The following is a 24392-nucleotide window of genomic DNA, read 5'->3' on the forward strand; positions in this document are numbered from 1 at the left end:
CCTTCTTCCTGTACAAAGTAGCCTTGGCTCAGGAGTCTAGCCTTGGCTCAGACAGAAGTCTCTACCAGCCCTCCCCTCAGGGAGGATCCAAGAGAAGTTTCCTACTAGCTAGGTCTCACCTCCTTTGCTCAGAACCTTCCAGTTCCCCATGAACAAAGTTCCTTTAAGAGTCAGCCAGCACAGTCCTGTTTGGCTCACTCCAACACAGCCACTTACAGCAACATAGCTAGCAACAAAGCTAGCTCTGCCATCCTCCATGACAATGCTCCCCAGTGTCTGAGAAGCCCACATTCTTACCACTGGATGAGCTGCTCCAAACCAAGAGTCTTTGTTCCCTCGGCCTGGGCTAATCCCTGTGCCCAGGGGAGAGCCACTTACTATGCCTCTGACTTCCCAGATGCTCCTGCCATCCTCAGAAAAGGAGGCATGGGGCTCACAATGCTTGGGCTTAGAGACCTTGCAGGAGATTCCTGATAGGTAGCAAAGACTCAGCTCAAAGAGGTGCTTTGGATTCAGTCACTGGTTATCTACCATGTGCACCCATGAACAGCACACTGCCATCCTCTGCTGTGAATGTAAGCTGGTGGTATGTGCATGCCGGGTGCAGCCTTGGGATCTGTACCATTCCTGGTTATCACCAACCACTCTGTACCCTCCTCCCTCCCCACCTCCACCCTCCTCCCTCTCCACCCCCACACAGTGTTCAGTGCCTTCCATGACTGATATCAAGCCACCACAGTCTAGATATGCCACAGAACAAGCTCCAGGCACAGCTGTTTCCTTTCTATTAAAACTTTAATAAAAGTACCTTTCTCTGAAACAAGTTATAAAAATAAAGTTGCTAACTCAAAAGTCCTGTGCACAGAACCGGAGAAGGTGAAGCAGCTCTCCCAGAGGGGCTCATGGCAGGGAGAGCAGTGTCCAGCCAAGGAGATGGGTCCCCACTGACCATGGAACTCCATCTCAGGGCAGATACACCATCTCAGTCTCCCAGAGATTTGGCTCTGATTTTGGATGTGATTTGATTAAAAATCATGTATTTTTTAAAAATTGGCTACTAATTGATCCTTCTTGATTCCCAAAAGCATAGCACAGGGCAGAATAAATTTTCAGAGAACAGATTTTACATAGTCCAAAACAAAAATTAATGGATCTATACAGTAGCAAAGGCATCTGTACAAAGGTGATGTTTACTAAAGTATTCAGTACCCTGGCAGCTTACCGGGAAGGGACAAAGCCCTGTCATCAGGTCAGCTCACATGTCCAGAGAGGAGGCCAGATAAAGGGTGAGAAATGCACAGGGCCTTCCAGCGCCAGGCAGCCTAGACACAGCCCAGGGCAGCTCTGAGGATGGCATGCCATGGCATACCAAGCACACCCACCAGATCTTCCAGAGTTCAAGAAGGGCTCTAGTTCATCCTAGTACCCCAGGAGTCGCTTGGCTTCTTCACTCTGTGCCTGAAGGGTCTCACTTGCATATTTCTGGAGCAGTTCCATTTTCTTCCTCCGTACAAGCGCCTCTTCAATCTGTGGACACCCACAGTAAAGAAGTCACCCTTCGGCAAGGCTCCCACCTCTACCACAACCCAAGTAGGGAATACCTGTAGGGACATGGTCAACAAGTCTGACTTTCACCAGACTTATTCCAAGGGGGTCTGCAAGACCCCAGCCACATCCCCCAGAAACACTCCATCAAAGCTCCTGCTTATCAGTTCCGTCAAGATGGTCCTGCCCTTCATGGATCCCACATCCCTTTGTGAACACACCAATGAGTGCCACATGGTCAGAAGTCAAGAATGCACAGTGGTAGGGAGGGACGAGGAACACTGGGAAGGTGAGCCTCGCTGGAAGACTGGCTCTATGGGCAGCACTCTGTCTCAGGGCTCACAGCATCCAGCCTACCTCCTGCTGGGATGGCACCGGAACATGAGCAATGAACTTCTGCTGACCATCTTCCCCTGCCTTCTCCTGGCTGCCTTCCTCATCAGACTGTGGAAGACAAACATATAAGCCATGAGCAGGTCACCAGTGACATAAACACTGACACCTCTGTACCAAGTGTTACCCAGCTGGGCCTGGTGGCACAAACCTGTAACCCTACACTTGGGAGCTGAGGCAAAAGGTCTGCCTCAAGTTCCTGCCAGTCTGGGCTACAGAAGTGACCCTGTCTCCAAACATAACAATAAAAACCAAAAGCACCATGGACCTGGGAAGTAACTGTAAGGCCTGTCTCAACAATGTAGTAAAGCCCTATCTTAAAATAAAAAGAAGCCTGGGGACAGAGTTCAGTGGTAGAAGCCTTACTTCCCCAGTACCACAAAAACAAGCAAACAGGCAAAACACTTAAAGCAGCTAAAATTATTTAAAAGGGAAAGAAGTCCTTCCCATTGTTTTTACAATAGAGGAAAAGCCGTTTGGGTGGGAAGCTCTGGTCAGCCCATCACACCAGCCACACTTGTCTGTGCCCGACACTGGCCAGCCAGCTGTCCCCACTTACCCTGGCTTCTCCCATACATGCTGCTTGCTTTGCTCCTGCACCTAGCTGAGCATAGTGTGTCTAGACCACTAACTACAGACCTGAGGAATCAGGTGACTATTTATTTGTAACCCAGAGAAAGCCTAGGGCATGCCACCATCCTGCTTTAAACGCTTTACTGATCCCGACTGCAGGTCAGCTGGACCTGTGCAGAAACCTCCATATCCTGTAGCATTCCCAAAGTCCTCAAACCTGTCTCCAAAACTGCTTCTTTGCCAGTGATGTACAAGCAAGTTCCATCAACTGTAGATGAAGAATCTGCCTCACCTCCCCTGTCTCAGAACAGCAAATCAGAGGTGTTCTGACTGGTCCATGCTGAACCCAATAGAGTCTAGAGCCCAGAGGTTCTGCATGAGAGGTGCGGACCACAGCCCCATCCCTGGTCACAAGCCTCTGAAGAAACCCATGTGCCTGTTTCCATCTGGGAAATGGATATGGATGCCTACACAAGAGTTGCTGTGAGCCACAGAAGTGCTAAGGTCATGGGCTAAAGCTTCTGCGACCTAAACTGGGTTTATAAACTGTCCTACATCATTCAAGAGAACTGGCCTGTTGGAAGGAAGCTAACAATTGTTCCCTTAGCCCTTCCTGTCTGGAACCTTCCCTGTGCTCCTGCGAAGGGTTATCACAGCCATCCTGCAGGTGAGGAAGCTAGGCTCTGTGCCATAGCCCAGTCCCCTCCCTAGTATACTCTATAGCTCAGAGAAGAGGACAGTGAGCACCAGACAGGACCCATGCCCATACCTCCTCCTCCGTGACAGCATAGATGTTGATCTCCTCTTCCTCCTCCTCCTCCTCTTCCTTTTCTCCCCTTGCCAGCCGAGCCTCTCTCTCTGCTTTCCATTTTTCCACCAGCTCAGCTCTGACTGAAGACAGAGAAGAATTGAAGATTATTTAAAACCATTTCAGTGGACTGAGAGGCCAAGATGTCCCCTTTGGAAAAAAGACACCCTGATTCTTCCCTGGAGGGTGAAAACTGCTCCAAAGGACAGTCTGTCCTATAAGGCCTCTCACCTTAAGTAGGTAGATAGGTACAAGGCAGGCTTTGTGACAATGTCTCTGACCTTTCCAGTGGCCGAATGACATGCATATGTGAAAAAGGGAAGGACACATGCATGCTGGGTCCACCCTCACCAAGCAGTCCAAATTCCTATGGGAATTGCCATGGACCCCCCTCCTCAGGCTAGCATGGTATGCTCTATAGGAAGAAGCAACCACTTGTATACACGGCTCCTCCCTTTCCATCAGTTAGCTGTCAGCTGTGCAAGAAAGCAGATCTAAAAGCCACTGGATACCACTAAACAAGTTCAAAAAAAGCTAGCTTAGGATTCTAGATCCAGCCCTCCCAGAAACTGGATCAGGACAGAGGAAAATCTGTGGCTTCACCTGCTGCTGCAGGCCCAGCATGACCCTGACTGCCTCACCTGCCGCCTAGATGTCAGATCGTTGCCAGCCCCTACAGCCCCTCGGCAACAATAAAGCTAGCTTTTGGTATCATGCACTGTTTCATTTGCAATGGAGAGATAGAATCCAGGTGCCAGCTATAGTGACACGCCCACAGACATACGTTTCTTCTCATACTCTTGTTCCAAGGGCACAATAACTCCATCGTCTTCATCCAGGTAACCATAGTATTCAAAGTCGATTGCCTTCATGAGCTCAGCACGTGTCTTTCTGGGAGGAGGAAGGGCTACAAGAAACGGCAGCAACTTAACTGAATTCCCAACAAGATCACCCTTGAGCCAAACCTTTTCTCCACACAGGACACATGGCCATGGAAATGCCACAGTCAGCACTTCTCTGTGTCATACATGGGACCAAGTGAGGGGGCTCACTCTTCCCAAAGCTGCAGCTTTGGTCCAATGAGTAGAACCAAATTAAAGTTTATCCTTAGGCTACGGGTATAGGCCAGTGATCAGAATCCTTGCCTCGTATGCCCGAGGCCCTTGGTTCAACCCTCAGCATTACAAAAGTAGATTCATACCAAGTAAATAAATGGAATGTGTGTGGTTTAAATAAACAGAGCTGGGGCTGCAGACCGAAGGGGACCGAAGGGGACCGAAGGGGACCGAAGGGGACCGAAGGGGACCGAAGGGGACCGAAGGGGACCGAAGGGGACCGAAGGGGACCTCTGTTTAGGAAGGCCTAGGGCCCAGGCTCAGTCTGAAGCACTTTCTAGCAACATCCTCAAGCCCACAGGTCTATAATAAAGTTTTATAGGCAGAGAAATACAACACAAAAACACTAGGGATAACCTAAGATTATAAGTCATGGAGTGGGGTATCCTGAAACCTCTTTGACACTGTTTTACAAAGTGTTTTAACAACCCAGGAAATGGTACAATGTTGTCCGACACAAAACAAATTCATGGAAAAGAAAGCATAAGAAGCGTACATGAGAGTTCTCTGAGGAAAGCACGTCAGACCAAGGACTCTGACTAGAACACGGACATAACCATCAAAAAGACAGCAAATGAAAACTCTGGCTGAAGAATAAAGGTTGACTACTGAAGACGGGAAAACTGTGGAGGTGAAGAGACAGCTCAGGGCTTCAGAGCACTGTCTTCCAGAGGACCTCGGATGGTCCCAGCATCCACATGGTAGCTCACAACCATCTGTATGTAACTTCAGGTCCGGGGGATCTAATATCCCCTTCTGGACTCATGCAGACAAAAACACCCGTACACACAAAATTAAAATTAAAATTGAAAAAAAAAATATTTAAACCCCCCCCAAAATTTTATATAACCCAAAAAAATTTAAGAAAAAAAATGTATGAACATTTCCACTAGTAATTAAATTTAATTATCAACTTTATTAATTACAGAAATAAGCAGAGAATGATAGCAAACATCTCTTATCCCAGCATGTGGGAGGCCAGCCTGGGCTACCATACAAATTCCAGGCTGTCTTGGGCTGCACAGTAAGACCGTGTCTCAAAACAAAACAGAAAGACAGCTCAGCAGCTCAAAGGGCCTGCTAGGCAAGCCTGACGACCCAACTTCAATTCTCAGAACCATGTAAAGGAGCCAGATACAGTAGCACACATCTGTAAATCCAGACTCCTGCATCAAGATGGGAAACAGAAACAGGAGAATTGCTAGGAAGCCAGACAGCCTAAAGTACATAGCATAGAGGCTTAAACAAGAGAGACCCTGCCTCAAATACAGCAGGAGAGAACCAACTCCCAAATGCTGTCCCCCCCACATGCACACAGGAGCACACATGTGCCTGCACTTATACACAGACACATACATATCATTTTTTTAAAAATCACAAAAATCACCTGCCATACATGTATACTAACACCAAGTCTTGGGTCTCTGGAAAAACACTGAAACAGATGGCTATAAGCTATTGTAAACAGGCAGCTTTTGTGGAACTTTACCAGCCTGAGGACTCATAGACCTTGTAAATAGGTAGCCTTGGCAGATAATACCAACTTAGATAAGGACAAGTGAATCATAGGCAGAGTCATAGTGACCTGTCCCCTGAACCTTCACCCAGCTGATACCCTGTTCTGAAAGATATCTGTATTCCCCCTGAACACCCATGGTCCAGTGTCATCTCCTTCCCCACGTCCTGCCTTTTTGTGTTTTTAACCCCTGTGTGAATAAGTAAATATTACGATTTGAAAAAAATTAAAAATCACAAAATCTTATGATTACGAGAAGTAGAAACAAAGGCCCACCAACAGAACACTGCTTAAAGAATGGCCAATCCACACAGCGACCTTTTGCTTTCCTTCTGGTCCTAAGTCCAAGCCCAGGGCCTCCCCACACAGGGCCTCCCCACACAGGGCCTCCCCACACAGGGCCTCCCTGCACAGGCTCAGCGGGTGCTTCACCATCGACACCCCTGTGATGCCCTTCAACTCCTTACAACCAATTATGGAGTAGCTTTTACATGCTTGCATCAAGGGGTGTCACAAAAGTATGGGACAGCCATGTTTTGGCAGACCCCCACTCACTGCCCACATCTGATAATGGCAACTTTATCTGCCATTTTAGGTCATGTCCTATGAAGGAGTGCTCATCACACTGGCAGAGGAAAAGCACTGCCGTCCACCTGAACGTAAGGACCAGTTTCAAAATGCAATCATGTGGAATAGAAGGAAAAAAAACCCACTTTCAGGTGACTGGTATTGATTAATATTTACCTAATATGGAAAAAATAAGCCTTGAAAGGGCCTAGAAGGAAAGCTGAAGATGGTGAAGGGCCCTCGTCATCTCTACAGCGTCCTAGATGAGGCACCAAGGGGGCTTAAACGTCTCTTTAACTCTACTGATAAGAGTGCCTTCTGCACACCACTCCTGAGCCAGGCCTGCTCGCACAGGAGGCTGAGGCAGGATATACTTGAGCCTTTGAGCTCATGAGTTTAAGACACGCCTGGGGTAAAACTGAAAGGCTCTGTGTCAACAGCAGGAAAGCCTACCACGGAAGGAAAACTACAGCTGAAGGGCTGAGGATGAAAGGCAGTGGCAGAGTGCTTGTCTAGCAAGTGCAAGGCCTTGAGCTCAAATCTTAACAAGGCAAAAATATTCACTACAAAATGCAACGATGACATGTCTGAGTGGGTAAAGGTGCTCACCAGAGGCCTGATGACACACTGATAAATAAATGTCGATTACATTAAAGAAAAATGAAGGGTAGATGGAAAAAAAACCAGAACAACAATAACAACAAAAGTCAGATACAATGACATTAGGTCTGTAATCCCAGACCTCTGGAAGGTGAGATTAAAGTTAGTTGGCAAGTTTTAGGCCAGCCTGAACAGTGTCTTTGAAAAAAAAAGGATAGGTGTCTATAATCCTGGCAGGCGGAGACAGGAAGATCAGGCATTCAAAGCCTGGACTACCTGAGACCATATTACAAAAATATAAAATGAACTTAGGAATACAATTTTCAAACTATTTTTTAAAAATCTGGGGACAAGCCGAGCAGTGGTGGTGCACACCTTTAATCCCAGCACTTGGGAGGCAGAGACAGGCAGATTTCTGAGTTCGAGGCCAGCCCGGTCTACAGAGTGAGTTCCAGGACAGCCAGAACTACACAGAGAAACCCTGTCTCGAAAAACAAAACAAAAAAACAACAACAACAACAACAAAAAAAAAATCTGGGAACAATAATTCCTACACAGCATAGCATCCAGCATACTTCTGTCACTCAGCAGCAACAATTAAAGGCCAACACATTCTCAAACACATGAGCTACTTACGTTCTTTCTCAAATAGCTCTCTGACACCAGGCAAATCTTTGGCTGCCCCAAAGTACTTGTAACCTCGGTTTCCTGGGACTTCTTTACCTTCATGATCCAGCATCTTAGGGCCAACTTTCTTGTTGGGAAAGAAAGAGAAGGAATGGATCTGATACACAAGCCTGCTCTTTTGTGTACATTTTAAGATAATGTCACATATGAAAAACACTCTACACAGAAGAATATTTGTGCATTTTTTTTCAAAACCCTTAAACACAAAGCTAGAAAGATGTGGCTCGAGACTAGTGTTCATCTAGCATGCAAGTAGCCCTGGTTCAATCCCCAAAACCAGAAAAAAGTAAGTTTAAAAAATAAAAAAAAAAAATTGTTGGCCTGACATGGTAGCATACACCTTTAATTTTAGCACTGAAAGGACTGAGGAAGGAGGCCTGATGACCTGAGTTCAACTCCCCAGGATCCACATGGTAGAAGATAAAAAATGACTTCTTAAGTTGTCCTCTGTCCACTAAATGTGCACTGTGGTGTGTACATGCACACACATAAATGAATGAATGAATGAATGAATGAATGAATGAATGAATGAATGAATGAATGTCATTAAGAAAAATTAAAAACCAAAAGGAAAAATTCAACAGGGCTGAGGATGTTAACTCTGCACTGTGCTTCCTTAGACCCGAGTATAACTGGGTGTGGGCGTACATGCCCAGAATCCCAGCACTTGAGAGCCTGAGACAGGAAGACTGCCACAAATCTAAGGCTAGCCTAGCCTGAGCTACAGAGTAAGACTTGGTCTGAGAGAAGAAAAAAAAAAAAAAAAAACAAAAAACAGACAAGAAAAGGAAAAATGTATCAAGAGGCCTTGGGATGCACCTGAATCAGGAAAGCCTTGCCTAGCTAGCACAATGAATGCCCTAAGATCAGTCCTCAGCACCACATAAAACCGGGCATGGTGGTATATGCCTGAAACCCCAGAACTCAGGAGGCAGAGGCAAGAGGCAGATGTGCAAGGTTAACCTTGGCTACTTTGAAGCCAACCTGAACTACATGACACTATCTCAAAAGGTAAACAAGCAAAACTAGTAATAAACATAAAAAATAAGGTAGAATGGAAGATGCCAAAGCACATGACAGAACTTCCTGAGCACACGCTGTGTGTACCACACTCTGTGTGTACCACATGGCGGTATAAACTGTGTGTGCTGGGGCTAGACTGGTATAGACCTTAGAAACACATCCTGTTCAAGGCTTGTGCCATTCGGGATTTCAGGATGGTGTCACCATCCTTTTCACAGGCATCCTGCCCGCATGTAACAGCTGCTTCTCAACCCTGGCACCCCTGGCACCTCTGGACAGGCACAGACTGAACCCTACCCACAGTCAATGCACACAGACACACTCTTGGGCAAGTCGTTAGTTTGTCCCAGGTATCCCTGGAGCTCTAGCTACTTACTCCATAGTCAGGACCGCCTAGCTCCTTGATCCGCACCTCCCAGTGTCCTTTCTCCCTTAGCAGCTTGTTAATTTCGTCATTCAGGTCTCGGATTCGGAATTCCCCTAAACCAGCTAGAAAACAAAAATGTTAATATCATTTCTTCAAGATGCTATGCCCTAAAATACTAAATGTCAGTACTTCTAATACATGTACTCAGTGTTACAGCTTTAAGATGGAAGGCCTCAACCCCAATAGTGTACTGAATAAAACTACTTATTTAAATTAAGAAGAAAAGGCCTGGTGTGGCAGTGTGTGCCTTTAATCCCAGCACTCAGGAGGCAGAAGCAGGCAGATCTTAGTGAGTTCAAGGTCAGCCTGGCTGACATAGTAAGTTCTAGCCTAGCCAGGGATACACAGTGATACCTCCATCTCGAAAATAAATAAATAAATAAATTTTTTTAAATAAAACAAATTGATTAAAAAAAAATCACCAGCCGGGCGGTGGTGGCGCACGCCTTTAATCCCAGCACTTGGGAGGCAGAGGCAGGCGGATTTCTGAGTTCGAGGCCAGCCTGGTCTACAGAGTGAGTCCCAGGACAGCCAGGACTACACAGAGACACCCTGTCTTGAAAAACCAAAAAAAAAAAAAACAAAAAAAAACAAGAAAACAAAAAACAAAAACAGAACAAAAAAAAACGAAAAACAAAAACAAAAAAAAACAAAACAAACAAAAAAAAAACAAAAATCACCAACACCCAAATAAAGGAAGACCAAATACTATAAACAACAACTCCCAACAGGGTAGGATTAAAAATTCTTTAAAAAACTTCACCCTCGATGGGCAGCAGTAGCGCACACCTTTAATCCCAGCACTTAGGAGGCAGAGGCAGGCAGATTTCTGAGTTTGAGGCCAGCCTGGTCTACAGAGTGAATTCCAGGACAGCTAGGGCTACGCAGAGAAACCCTGTCTCGAAAAACAAAATAAAACAAAACAAACAAACAAAAACTTCACCCTCTCTAAGCGATAGTGACACACACCTTTAATTAATAGCCCTTGGGAGGCAGAGGTAGTGGGTCTTCCAGACCAGCCTGGTCTACAAAGTGAGTTCCAGGACACCCAGGGCTATGCAGTGAAACCTGTATCAAATAAACCTTAAAAAGTAGCAACCAAAAAAATATGAATGGAAACCCTTCTCTATCATTTACACCACCTTAGAATGAACAGTTAAGGTTATAGGCAACAGTTACTTTCTGAGGCAAGCAAAGATTCAGTGAGTCTGGCTTAATTAACTGCCAGCACCAGGCTATGCTGCCTTAGTCCTTTCAGGAAAGCAGGCCAAGACTGTGGACTTGACAGATGAAAAGGAAGTGCACAGAGTGCGTGCTGAAAGGCTGACTATGGTGGCTAAGCACTGGACACAGATGGACACCCCAACATAGATGCGAGGATGGTTGGTGACCACACAAGTTGAGAGTCGTCAGGAGTCCCAGCAAGGTCTGTGTAAGGCAAAGCTAACTGGACTAAAGCTGCAAGTGGCCATGTGGAGAGGGAACACTGTGCAGTGAGGGGTGCGACCTGGATCTGTGTGACAGCTTACATAGGCACGTCGGTCAGTCAGACTCAGCCCGCTTATGTTAGAGATGGCATGCCTCATCCTGAGTAAGTCCATGAAAACAAAGAAGAAAAGATAAGATGGAGAGAGAGCTCCGTGGTTAAGAGCATCTGCTGCTCTTGCAGAGGACCAGTTTGGGTGGCAGCCAGAGGAGGAAGAGGAGGAAGAATCACCACCACCATCATCATCACCATCATCATCTCATCATCATCAACAACATCAGGTGTTATAGTAACTTCTTGCTGACATTTTGAAAACCGAACTGGAAGCTGGCTGTGGTGGTGCATGCCTGTAATGCTGGCAGTAGCGAGACGGAGGTTGGAGAATGAGGAGTTGAAGATCATTCTCGGTGACACAGATGAGGCTGGGATACCTGAGACCCTTGTCTCAAGACACAAAAGAAAATCTACACAGAGAAACATTCACATGCTTGGTACAAAGCTACGAGGTTTTACAAGCGACACAAGTCATCACTACAACCAAGACACGGAGATCACCCACCATCCCTAAACATCCTCTCACGCTCCGCGGTGGTCAGCCTCAGCCCTCCATACAACTACTAATGTCACTGTTTTCTGTTCCTATGATTGTTCTTATATGTCACATAAATGAAGTCACATGGAGTGGCACTTTGAGTTAGGTTTCAGTTGTTTTGTTGTTTTGTCACAGGGTCTCCCTAAGAAGCCCTGGCTGTTCTGGAACTCACTATGAAGACCAGCAGGTTAATTCTGAGCTTGCAGAGATCCTCCAGCCTCTGATAAGACTAAATGGTTATGTCACCATTCTCAGTACATTTGGGGTTTATGCTCCTGGCACTGATCCACATGTGTGTGCATCACTAGGTAGCATTTCAGCATACGGACAGACCTTTGAGCTGCTTCCTGGTTGAGACAAAATTAATTAGGGGCTAAAGTGCTATACTTTTTTGTTTTGTTTTGTTTTGTTTTGTTTTGTTTTTTCGAGACAGGGTTTCTCTGTGTAGCCCTGACTGTCCTGGAACTCACTCTGTAGACCAGGCTGGCCTTGAACTCAGAAATCCACCTGCCTCTACCTCCCAAGTGCTGGGATTAAAGGTGTGCGCCACCACTGTCCGGCAAAGCTGCTATACTTATTAGATATTTTTGTTGGAGAATGCAACTGTAGGATAGCAGGCTGCAGTGTTTACTTTTATAAGAGATTATAAAGCCACAGTCTACAGGGGCCATCACTCTCCTCACTAGCCGAAGAGTACAAGTGCTCCACCTTCTCTGCCACACTCAGCCATGTGCCTTTTGCCTGTGCAGTACATACAGTACCCTGTAGTTTTCATCTATGCGCTATACATGAAGCACATGCTCATCTGCCTCTATGCATGCTCTTTGGTAAAGTGCTTAAACATCTATTTTTAAAACAGTTTATTGTTTTCTTATTACTGACTTTTAGCAGTTCATTCCTTACTGCTGCCTTCCCCACTGAACTGCCTTTATGCCTCCATCAGAAGTGCACAGAACAGCCCTTAGGAGGCTAAGGCAAGAAGATCAAAACCTCTGGCAGGCCTGAGCTACAGTGAGACTGGCTAAGAGAATGAGAGATTGCCGGATGGGGGGAGATATGTGCCTAGGTAAGGCGCCACTCTCTCTGGATGAACTCTATCTTCGTGTCCACATAGCTATCCTTTTACCAATGTAGGTTTTTGGTTTCTGTTTCTTTCTTGTATGTGAGAGGGTCTCTCTATGCAGCCCTAGCTCCTGAAACTCACTATGTAGACCAGGCTGTCCACTCTGGCCTCCAGAGCGGTGGATTCCAGGTGTGCACCACACATCTGGCTCTCCCTCACAAATACACTTGTTGTAGTGGCTTTACTTTATATTAAGCTTTTTAAATTTAAGTGGTACGAATGTGCCAATTCTGTTCCTTGTTTTTAAAGTGGTTTGCAGTTATACATATACATACACATTGTGTAAAAAAAAAAAATAGTATGTACTTATGTATATTTTGGAGACAGTATCTTGTGGCCCTGGCTGGCTTCAAACTTCTTATGTAACTGAGGATGATCTTGAATTTCTGATCCTTTAGCTTGTATATCCCAAAGCTCAGATACCCAGTTTATACAATGCTAAGGATCAAACCCACAGCTAAGTGTGTGCCAAGAAAACCCTTTATTACCTGATCTACATCTTCTTTCTTAACATTTAAATTTTTTGATAAAATTGTCAACATAAAAAAAAAAAAAAACCTTTTTTTTTGGCTAGCATTTGCAGGAAAAAACTAGTGGCTACATATCAAGACCTTATCTCAAAGAGTAGTAACAAAAAAGCTGGGTGTGACGGTCCATGCCAGTAACCCTAGCACTAGGAAGGCTGAGACAGGATAGCTGTGAGTTCCAGAACAGCCAAGGAGGAAGGAAAGGAGGGAAGAGGGATGGTAGGACTATGCAGAGTCCTACCACCTTCAAACACAGCATCTCTTCATATTATTAACGTTTCTTAATTCCTTTCAGCAATATTCTGCTGTGTTCAGCAAACTAACTCTGGATATATCTGCTAGGTTTATACACAAGTAGACTGGAGTATGTGTCAGTAGTGGAAGACCAAATGTACAAGACCCTAGGTTCAATCCCCAGTACCACCCAAATAGACATATACTGTGTAAATATCCTGGTTTCCTGGTGTGTCTGTGTGTCTAACACTTGTGTGTGGGTACCAGCAGAGGTCAGAACAAGATGTTGGATCCCCAGGAGCTGGAGTTAAAGGTAGGTGTGACAATGTGGAGTGGAGACAGGTGACCAAGCACAGTTCTCTGGAACAGCAGAGCAGTTCCTAACCACAGAGGGGCTCCCCAGCCCTTTGCTGTTATCTCGATTGGTTTTCTTTTCTTTTTGTTCTTTTTGTTTGTTTGTTTTCTTTTCTTTGTTTTGGTTTTTGAGACAGAGTTTCTCTCTATGTAGCCCTCACTGTCCAGGAACTCCCTTTGCAGACCAGGCTGGCCTGGAGATCCACCTGCCTCTGCCTTCCTGTGTGTTGGAAAGAAATAGTGAACAAACCATCTCAAGCAGTATATTTGGTTAGTTTTCAAACCTGGGTTGTGTCCTGAAACATGAGGTTGTCCTGCCTGACCCTCGTACTTACCGGTTTTATAAATGTTAACAACACAAAGCTCTTGAATTTCCACACACACATGCACATGCTAAGCTTTAAGTACGTAGGCATTTTTCTTCCTGTTGTTATAATTAGAAGACTTAATTTGTAAGATTTCAATTATTTTTAATTTTCTGACATTTGTCATATGACCTAGAAGAATATCTTCTACTTTGGTGAATGATGTGTGTGCTCTTATAAGGGAAACAGAATATAGTCATAGATAGATAGATGGGAGGCTGGAATGGGAAGATCAAGTAGGAACAAGGGAAGGGGGCTGTGGGGGGGAATACAGAGAGAGACAGCTAAAATTCAAAGTCATTTGAGGGGTAGTATGGAAGCCTATTACAGAAGAAACTTCCTAAAACATATACACATTGAAGGCGATCACCTCTTATCACCAAACTAGGCGTCCAGTACTGGGATTGTGTTATATTTAACTAAGTTGTTGTCCAAGAAACTCCACGGGAATGGTTAAACAACCCAGGCTGTTGCCAAGACGACAGGTTGCTTGTCCACAAACTGACAGCAAAGCTCCACTGCTGAAGACAACATCTATATGACTCACTGAAGACGGAGATGTCCAGCCAGTGTCTACATAGAGCCTTCACCTTACATCCCAGCATCTTTGGTACAGAATCATACGCTCTTAAGAGAGACTGGAACACTAACTGAGCTACAGACTCTTTACTACAGTGGTGTCCTGCCTGCAAGATATGCTAGGGCAAGCAATCAGTGGCACAGAGCTGTGGTCGTAACAAACAACGTCTAGCTTGACCTAAAGCCCACTCCACAAGATGAATACCTGACACTGCTTGGGTGGGTGATCAAGAACCTGAGACTAAGACAGCCCAGGCACCAAGGGCAAACACCCTTTCCTAGTCTAAAAAGGAAAAATAAAAGCAGTGAGAAAATCAGTCCTCCTGACAACCTGCTATGCTCACAGACCAGTGCCTTGCTCGGCCAGCATCAGAGATGATGCTTCTTCCGTAGCCAATGGGAACAGATATGGAGACCTAGAGCCAGACATCCCACAGAGAACGAACACTCGGCCCTAAATGCAAGTCTACATCAAATCCTGTCCCTCAGGGGCGGTGGTGGCACATGCTTTTAATCCTAGAACTTGGCAGGCAAAGGCAGGCTGTTCTCTGAGTTGGAGGCCCGCATGGTCTATATAGCCAGTTTCAGGATAGCCAGGGCTACACAGGGAAGCCCTGTCTCAAAAAGCAAAAAAAAAAGACAAAACAAAAACCTCAGAAAAGGAGGCAAAAAAAGTGTAAGGTCCAGAGGGGAGGGAGGACACCAAGAAAACAAGACCCTCTAACTCAACATGAGCAGAGCTCACGTGAACTCACAGGGCCTGCGCATGCATAGGGCCTGCACAGCTCCCACCATGCCCTCTGCATTTGTACTATGGCTTCCAGCTAGGTGTTGTTATGGGATGTCTGAGTGTGTGAATGAATGGGTCTCTGATTCTTTTACCTTCTCTTGGATGCTTTTCCTTCTGTTGGTTTGCCTTGTCCAATTTCGATGTGACAGTTTTTGTTTTATCATATTATTTATTTTTTTTACATTTTTTAAAAATGAATGAATGAATGATTAAAAACGTATCCACTACAGTAAGGATTAACAGCTGAACTGCCATTTATGCATACTGGGACAGGGAAAATCAGTTTTCTTTTTTTCTCTTTTTTTTTTTTGTTTTTTTCGAGACAGGGTTTCTCTGTGTAGCCCTGGCTGTCCTGGAACTCACCCGGCAGACCAGGCTGGCCTCGAACTCAGAAATCTGCCTGCCTCTGCCTCCCAAGTGCTGGGATTAAAGGCGTGTGCCACCACCGCCCGGCTCAGTTTTCTATATAGAACAACACTAGATATATCAACCACTCCATGAGAGGCCTCATGTTCAGGAGTAGTTGATCAATATGTACACAGAGCTCTGCCGGTTTTTAGTGTGCTTACCTTACACTCGGTTGCAATTTAGGTTTGGTTTTTTGTTCTGTTTGTTTGGGGGCGGTATTTTGCTTACTTGGCTTGGGGGATTTTGTTGTTGTATTGGGTTACTGTTTGTTTTTAGAGAAAGAACTTAAAAGTTGGGTGGGGGGGAGAGGATCTAGAAGGACTTGGAGGAGGGGAAAAATATGATCAAAATATATTTAAAATAGTTAAGTGGAATGTTATTAGACGCTGCATTCTGTCAACGTCAGCTAGGCCAAACTGACTGACACAACTGTATTCGTTTGTTTGCTGGTTTTCACCTCCTGTGAGGGTTCCCTTGAGCTGCTGCCTGCACTTCCCTGACAGTGGGATTGCAAGCTTGCACCACACCTGGACAATGTTCACATCTGGTCCCCACTTCTGACTCTGCGCTCTACAACACTTTAGAAGGTAAACAGCTTACCATTCTGAATCTGAGCGACTTTTTTTGAGATCTCTCCAATGATCTGTAGGGAAAATAACAGGCAAATTTTCATGATTTTTAAACATATTGGAAAGTCCTGGAAACCTGTAATTCACAAGCAACAAAAATGGTACAGGTGGGGCTGGAGAGATGGCTCAGTGGTTAAGAGCACTGACTGCTCTTCTAGACGTCCTGAGTTCAATTCCCAGCAACCACATGGTGGTTCACAGCCATCTGTAATGGGATCCCATGCCCTCATATGGGTGTCTGAGGACAGCTACAGTGTACTCATATACATAAAATAAATAAATTTAAAAAAAAATGGTACAGGTGTGGCAGAGCACACCTTTAACTCCACCACTGGGGAGGCAGAGGCAGGCAGAGCTCTGTGGGTTCAAGGGCAGTTTGGCCTATGCAATGAATTCTAGGTCAGCCAAGGCTACAAAGTGAGACTATGTCTTAAAAAACAAAAACAACACTGAGCAGTGGCGGTGCACATCTCTAGTCCAAGCACTTGGGAGAGAGAGGCAGGCGATCTCTGTGAGTTAGAAGGCTAGCCTGGTCTACAGAGAGAATTCCAGGCCAACTAGAGCTACACATAAAAACCATGTCTCAAAAAACCAAAAATAGCTTTTAATCCCAAAACTAGGGAGGCAGAGGCAGGCAGATCTCTATGAGTTAGAGGCCAGCCTGGTCTACATAGAGATTAGTTAGAAATACAAAAAGAGACCCAGTTTCAAAAAAAAAATTGAATTCTGGTTAATAATCATTGATGAGATAAAAAGAACCAAGCAGAGGCATTATTTCTACTGAACACACCTGTCGTCTCCACTTCTCCGCTTTCGGCAACTCAGTACATTCAGAAGCAAGAAAAGGTCTCCGTTCCTAAGGAGGATGAGAGTAACACATTGCAACTAGGCTCTGTACACACTTACGTACCGTCCACAGCCAACTCAGCCTTGAAACCTGAAATATCTAATGCTCTAAATATACTTGAAGTCACAGTGCTAGAGGACATTCAACTCCTAACCATTACTGAACTATCTCTTCTTAGGAAACTATATAGTTAGGATACACAATTACTCAAGGAGCAATGTATAGTTAAAATAAATATATGTAAATATTTAATCTCTCTGGGTCCACTCTCTACCTTCTTCTAGTCAATATTAAAGCTGGAATAATGAGGGGAAAGCAGGAGGCAGATAGTCACACTGCCAAGAGAAAAGAGGCACAGCAGCGATGCAAGTGTACAAACTCCTCAACAAACACAGCAGGAAGAGCTGGGGTTCGAAGCCTGCCCAGGGGGTGTCAGCCCATTTGCTCCCTGATACTTCCCAGGGAACACTACACTCACCTTGACTTTTCCCTCTTCCAGCTGGGCTTGACGAAATCTCGCCAGGGCAGTCCTGCAGGCACACAAAAGACTCCATTAGATTTCTTATCACTCGAGTTCCTGCATGGGGTAGATCTGCTAACGACCACATCTAACATCCTTCATGTAAATGGTAATAAGAAAACCAGACTAGTTTAGGATTTCATGTTCCAAGGGATAGGCCTCAAACTCCATTTGTGTTTCCAGGTACTCAAGTATCTATTTACATTGCGTATGTAGACTGTGGGAAAATTCTATTTCTCAGACTGTGATAAGCAATATATAGAAGTGTCAAAAGATTCCCATCGGGTTTCCCTTCCTGTCATTTCCAACTCATCCCCAAGAGGGAAAATGTTTACTCAGTGAGTTTAAGATCTGGAAGACGTCAGACATTAATGGGAAAAAAAAAACCACAAGCAAACACAGAAAGGTTATTTTAACACATGGAGAGAAGAAAACACTTCTTAAAAGAGTCCTACCAAAGGGATCACATACAAGTTCTGTGCCAATTACTAAATCTCAAATCTATCAGCCCCAAGGAAGTTGATACTCACATGGCTTTTTCTGCATTTCGGGCCTAGAAAGAGACAAGGGAAGAAAACAACATCAAGTTTAGAATAACTGTCTTTCTTGTGATTGATTTTAAATCATGCTTTTTAATCCATAAATGTGTGTGCCTGCTTGTCTGTACATGCACTGTATGTGTACAGTGGCCAGAGGACAGAAAAGAACACCAGTTCCATGGAACTAGAATATAGGCAGTCGGAAGCCACCTGATATGGATGATGGGAACCAAACCTGGGTCCTCTGTAGGAACAATAAGTGCTCTTAACCACTAATTCCTCTGGCACTAGAATCTTTTTTATCACTTCTACTGTTTTGTTTGTTGGTTGGTTGATAAAGTGGAAATTTCTGGTTTCTTTGGAAACTCAGTTGTGTCATATAATGTTTTTCTGGAAACTCTCTTCTGAGAGGATGTTTGTGCTGAAGAAGACACATGGGAGGATGTTTTGCTAAGAACAGCCATATGGTGTTCTTCTGGAGGCAGCCTGGAAAGGGGGCATGTGATGTTTTGATAAGAGCGGATGCTTGAGAGACCATATGTTTGGAAAGGATATAAATGTAGCCCGAGAGACAGTGGAGGATGTTGGATGGTATTGGTATACCTTACCGTTCTTTGTCAGTCATTGTTTGTCATGACTTCATAGAGGAAACACATCAAAAAACTTCTGGTGGTGTTCTAGCAGCTTCTTGCTGCTTCTGCAGATTCGGGCCAATTGCCAGAGCCTTGCAGTTTCTACTGGATCAACCTGCTGTTGCTGATTCATGAATGGTGTTTTCAAGTCCTGCCATTGCTGACTCCTCAGAAATGATATTTGTGAATGGATCTAGCTGCTGCTGCTCAATTGTGTAAACTAAATTGCTACTACCCTGACAATGCAAACTAAATTTGTTCCAAAGAAGTATTTCTAAACAGGTTCACATCCTCCTTTGCTCTATTAGCCTTTCCTTTCCAATACCCCGATGGATAATGGGCTATAAGAGACATTGAAACATTTAAGAACCCTTTAAAAATAGGTTTTTAAAAAATCTAAACCTACAGGTTGATTGGTTTCTGGCTTTTTGAGACAGAGTACTCTGTGTAGCCCTGGCTGTCCTGAAACTTGCTCTGTAGACTAGACAGTCTTTGAACTCAAAGATGGGCCACCTCTGGCTCCCGAGTGCTGGAATTAAAGGTGTGTGCTGCCACCATCACCGGGCTGTGTTTTTTTTTTTTTTTTTAAATCATACACATAGTGCAGAATGTACTGTGATCATATCCTTTAACCTCTCCGACCCTTCTCTCACTCCTGATGACATATGAACCACCTTACACCACTCTAACCAGAAAGCAGTGTAGTTATCTGTTCCCTGCCTGTGGTTCTCAGAGGAAAGCATCAAGACTAGCTTTTGCAAAGTGATGTTCATTTGAGTGCTGACACACCAGTGTTAAGTCAATAGTCCCTAAACGTCACACAGGGTCAGGAAGACTTTTTTTTTCAGTTGGATTGTGTGTGAACTACACAGAGAGAATACTTGCTATATTTGGAACTTAGATTTTGCTCCCAGCTCTTCCTCTCACCATCACTGAGACATGGTCTCTCTAAAACCTAAGTTTCCCTTCACAGCAGATACTGTAGCTTCTATCTTACAATGTTGTGAAGACAAGCAGAAACAGATACACAGTTTAGAGAGTCAGCAAAATGAATTTATTTTAACTTGCCCTTCAGATTGTCCCTTCCAGTCAACTCTGAAAGGACCCTGGCCAGTGGAGGATGGATATATGACAGCAATACAGGACACACCCTCCTGCAGAAGCAGCTGCTTCAAGACTGCTGCTTTCTCTCTTTTTTAGGTTTCTGTTCTCAATAGTTTATAGCTTCCAAAACATCCTCTGTAAGCATTTCATGGCTTCCTTAAATTTTTACGTATCTATTTTATTTAACAGGGGTATGTATCTGTTTGTACCTATGCATGTGTAAATACCACTCTGGCCAAAGTGTATTAATGATTTTTTTTTCTACTTAGTATTGTAAAATACAGACCGGCAAGAAGGCCTATATATTTGAATAAGTGTTCATATTTTGCAAACATATTTACATGGTTATGCATATATTTACACCTGTTCCTTAAACATACTTTTGTGTATGCATATGGATACATATCTACCAAAATAGGCTAGTTTTTAGGTAAGACTATAGAGATTTCAAAGACATCAACAGCCGGGCGGTGGTGGCGCAAGCCTTTAATCCCAGCACTTAGGAGGCAGAGGCAGGTGGATTTCTGAGTTCGAGGCCAACCTGGTCTACCGAGTGAGTTTCAGGACAGCCAGGACTACACAGAGAAACCCTGTCTCGAAAAACCAAAACAAAAAAACAAACAAACAAAAAAATCAAAGACATCAACAAATCTCGGAAGTATGAAAACCACTCCGTATGCTTTTAGGGGGACTTTTACCTTTAAATGTTTGTTATATTTTTTGTATGTGTACGAATGCTTTGCCTGTATGCATGTCTAGTGCCACTTCACAAGTGGGTGTTGGATCCCCTAAAACTAGAGTTTTGGATGATTGTAAGTAACCATGTGGGTGCTGGGAACAAAAGTGGAGTGGTTTTTAACCACTGGGCCATCTCTCGAGGTCCACGGGAACTTTACTTTGAAAATACTACAGTAATCACGCCTCTTTGTACCAACTCTGTGTCTGATCTCATATTTCCATATTAAACACTTCTTGAGTGAATGAAACCGAAGATCACAACGTCTCAACACTTCAGCCCATCCTATTCATTCACTCACGGTGATGTCACACCTGTCTAGAGAATGCCAGACTCTGTCGCCGGCAAAGGTGTAAAGACCCTACCCTTTAGAAGTTCCTATCCCTGGAGATTGAGAACACCTAGGCGGGTCTTCCGCCCGTTCAGTCTCTACCCAAACTGTGCTTCACCCGGACTGAATCACCGAGACGCAATACAGCTCCTAAACTCTGTTTTCTTGCAATTTCTAACAGCTACACCAGGCGAGAAAAGAATCCCGAAATAGGCCAGGGAATCCGAGGCCGCACACTGGCCCGGACATCCCATCGTCCATAAGCCTGATCCCTTCCCCATGACACTCACCATGATGCCGGCGAGGGCGCCCTGGCGCCGCGACGCAACACAACGTGTTTAGGGGCCCGGAACCAGGCAGATAGGCGCGGGAACAGAAAACAGCGGACAGTATGGCCTTTTTGTCGGAAGAATAAATGGAAAGGACCGGAAGTTAAGGACCGGAAGCGAGGGAGAACGGGGGAGGGGAGAGAAACGCAGCAGCGCTTCGGTGGGCGGCTTCCTGCTGACGCGTGTTCAGTGCGTCATCTCGCGCCTAAGTCTGCAAGACTACGCTTGCGCGGGCGGATGGTGTGTGTTATTTTTCGTTTGGTTTCGTTCTGGTGGTAACTGCAATCAAAGATTCGCCTGCCTCTGTCCTTCCTGATTCTTCTATGACAGTGAATGACCTTTTTGAAAAATGACTCCACCTCTCAGAATGTACTTAGTGTTCACAGCCACTCGGGGCCCTAAGTGGACTTCCGTCACCTGCCTGAACCTGGGTCGCTGGCATACCTCCAGGAGCAGGCACTGGTTGAGGAGCCAGTGGAGCGAACCTGCCTTCCTGGGAGGCTACTTAACCGCTGCCTGTCATTTACTTGGAGCTGAACAGTGTCTGAGACTACGATCGTCCTCCTTTTAAGAAACATGTATAATTATTATTCTTTATTAAAGGTGACTGTTTTCAAGAAACTGACAGGATGTCCTCGTGAAAGAAACATTAAGCCAACGAATCAAGCCTCTCCCCACACATTCCCAGAAGGCAGAGACTACTCTGTTTTAAAATACAGAGTTAAGGCTAGGCTTGTTGGTCCATGTCTTCAATCCTAGGATTTTGATGGCAAAACAGACCAGTTTCTGTGAACAGGAGAACACCCTGGTCTACACAGGGAGTTTCAGGCCATCCAGGGGTGCATAATATGACCCTGCCTCAAAAACTAGAGAAGAGCTGGGCACCTTTGATCCCAAGACTCAAAAGGCAGAGGCAGACATCTTTGAAGTTTGAGGCTAGTCTATAAAGTTAAGTTCCACGACAGCTAGGGCTACACAAAGAAACGACTCGGAAAAACAAACGAAACAAAAAAGTAGTGAGAAGAAAATGAATTACGGAGTAAGGTCCAGAGAAGAAAAAGCTACCTGGAGCAGATGGGAAGTTAGAGACTACATTCGTCACTTGGTAGAGATACGGATTCTGGAAATGGTGGTGGGCTCTCCCACTGAGTCAACACTAAGAAGAGTACTCATGTCATAGTCCATGCAAGAATGTTACCACCATGCATATAAGGCCAAATTGGAGTCCTTTATTAGCTGGCAACTAATGGGCAGGCTCTTGTTCCAAAGCTCACTGTGCATGGAAGCTCAGAGATACAACATTTATTAAGGTTAAAAATCTGTGACATTGTAGTCAGGTGTAGCAACCAAAACATTTGTTTTGGCTATGCATTCAGCAGACGTTTTGGTTGTACATCTCAGCCATAGTCAACCCACTATATCAGCTTTCCCTGCTCCTGGCTACTCTGTTAGACTCAACCATAAGTACACAAGATCTCAGCAGAAGCCGTGAACTAGGAGTTCAGGATCAAACAGGTTCAGACAGATACTTGGAATAGTGCTTTGGGTCAAGAGCCCCAAGATTTTTTTGCCTTAACTCTTAATGTCTGCATTACTAAAGCACGGTGACTTTTCACATTCAGAGATTTGTGGAGTTTTGGCCTTTTCTGTTCAACTGTCTGTAAGTTTAAAGCAGGGAGTGGGATTAGGAGGAACCAATGGAAATGACGTCAGAGATGAGCACTGCTCCACTTCCTATGACATGAAAGAACACTAGATTAATGTCTAGCACATTAAAAGTAAACCCCTTGCCGGATGGTGGTGGCACTCGCCTTTAATCCCAGCACTTGGGAGGCAGAGGCAGGCGGATTTCTGAGTTCGAGGCCAGCCTGGTCTACAGAGTGAGTTCCAGGACAGCCAAGGCTACACAGAGAAACCCCGTCTCAAAAAACCAAAAAAAAAAAAAAAAAGGTTTTTACTATGTTGGTCCTGTCTGGAACTTTAGAGCAAGATTACCTCACTCACATACTCACCTCACTTGCTGAGTTTTGAAATTAAAGGCACAAACCACCACATTCTGCAGTTTTTCAAGACTGGCTAGCATCAAACTCTTGAGATCTACCTGCCTCTATCTCCCAGCACTACCTGCCTGCTGCAGTTTTTATACGTGTTTCAAGTGTGTATATATGCAGGATGTGTGCAGTGCCTTTGGAGACCAGTCTTGCTATATAGTTTTGGTCTCCCTTATAAACTTGGTACCCTGAAGCCGTGTGGCATACATCTTTAATCCCAGCGCTCAGTGGCAGAGGATCTGAGTTAGAAAGCAGCCTGGTCAAGAGGAAATTCCAAGACAACCAGGGCAAAACAAAAAAATACTGTCTCCAAAGGTGGAGGGGGGGGGGCAAGGAAAAGCAGGTTACTATACCATAAATAGGTGTAATTTCCTGTTTTATAGCTAACTAAATGTAAAGACTAGGACATGCTGTTTTCTACCTCCAGCTGGGTGGGCACTACTTCCTGAACCAGACTAGGAAAAAAACAGAAAAACTAAAGCACCAAACCTCCTGCCATACAACTACTACATGCCGAAGACAGCACTTTGAATCCTGTAAAGCAGTCACGGTCTCCATAGAATTACATTGTTCAGTCACATGGGCCAGGCTATAGGCCTCAGGCCCTAGGGATTTACATACTAATGAAGGCAGAGCAAATTAAGCATGCCTCCCACAGATCCTCTCCCAATCCTCCCCCTTTCTCCCTCCCTATATAGCTCAGTTTTAGGGTTTTATAACCTGAGTTTAGTTTTATAACCTGAGTTGTAGGGGGTACGCCTAGACCCATCTATCATCCCCCATGACAATAAACCTTTTTGGAACCAAGGACTTCGTGTTGTTGAGGCCTGCCACCGCCAAAGCCTCTAGGCCGCTGGAACTATAGGGCTCCTCCCGAATGTGGGACCCGCAACAGCCCAACGCTGTGGCAGCCTCTAAATTTTCACCACAAAAACCTACTGCAGGGGTCTCAATTTTGAGCA

The 24392-nt window shown here is 44.9% G+C and overlaps 1 protein-coding gene across 1 annotated transcript; it reads right to left on the reverse strand.

Moving 5' to 3' along the window:
• Nucleotides 1-776: 776 nt before the first annotated feature.
• LOC114634367 (pre-mRNA-splicing factor ISY1 homolog) lies at nt 777-21456 on the reverse strand. Its single transcript, XM_028782984.1, has 11 exons — nt 21341-21456; nt 18239-18261; nt 17667-17718; nt 17132-17197; nt 16313-16355; nt 9204-9316; nt 7754-7871; nt 4104-4226; nt 3281-3402; nt 1903-1989; nt 777-1527 (listed from the first exon to the last, which is right to left on the reverse strand). The coding sequence occupies exons 1-11, from the start codon at nt 21341-21343 to the stop codon at nt 1420-1422; spliced, it is 858 nt and encodes a 285-aa protein (XP_028638817.1). The 5' UTR covers nt 21344-21456; the 3' UTR covers nt 777-1419.
• Between the last annotated feature and the right edge of the window lie 2936 nt (nt 21457-24392).

The sequence above is a fragment of the Grammomys surdaster genome, unplaced genomic scaffold, assembly GCF_004785775.1.
Source record: "Grammomys surdaster isolate TR1022 unplaced genomic scaffold, NIH_TR_1.0 948, whole genome shotgun sequence".
Taxonomy (NCBI): domain Eukaryota; kingdom Metazoa; phylum Chordata; class Mammalia; order Rodentia; family Muridae; genus Grammomys; species Grammomys surdaster.

Coding starts and splice junctions, on each gene's coding strand:
- LOC114634367 (XM_028782984.1), bottom strand. Junction 17,719..18,238: donor CGAAATGCAGAAAAAGCCAT/GTGAGTATCAAC, acceptor GTGTGCCTGCAG/GACTGCCCTGGCGAGATTTC. Junction 1,990..3,280: donor ATGCTGTCACGGAGGAGGAG/GTATGGGCATGG, acceptor TGTCTTCCACAG/TCTGATGAGGAAGGCAGCCA.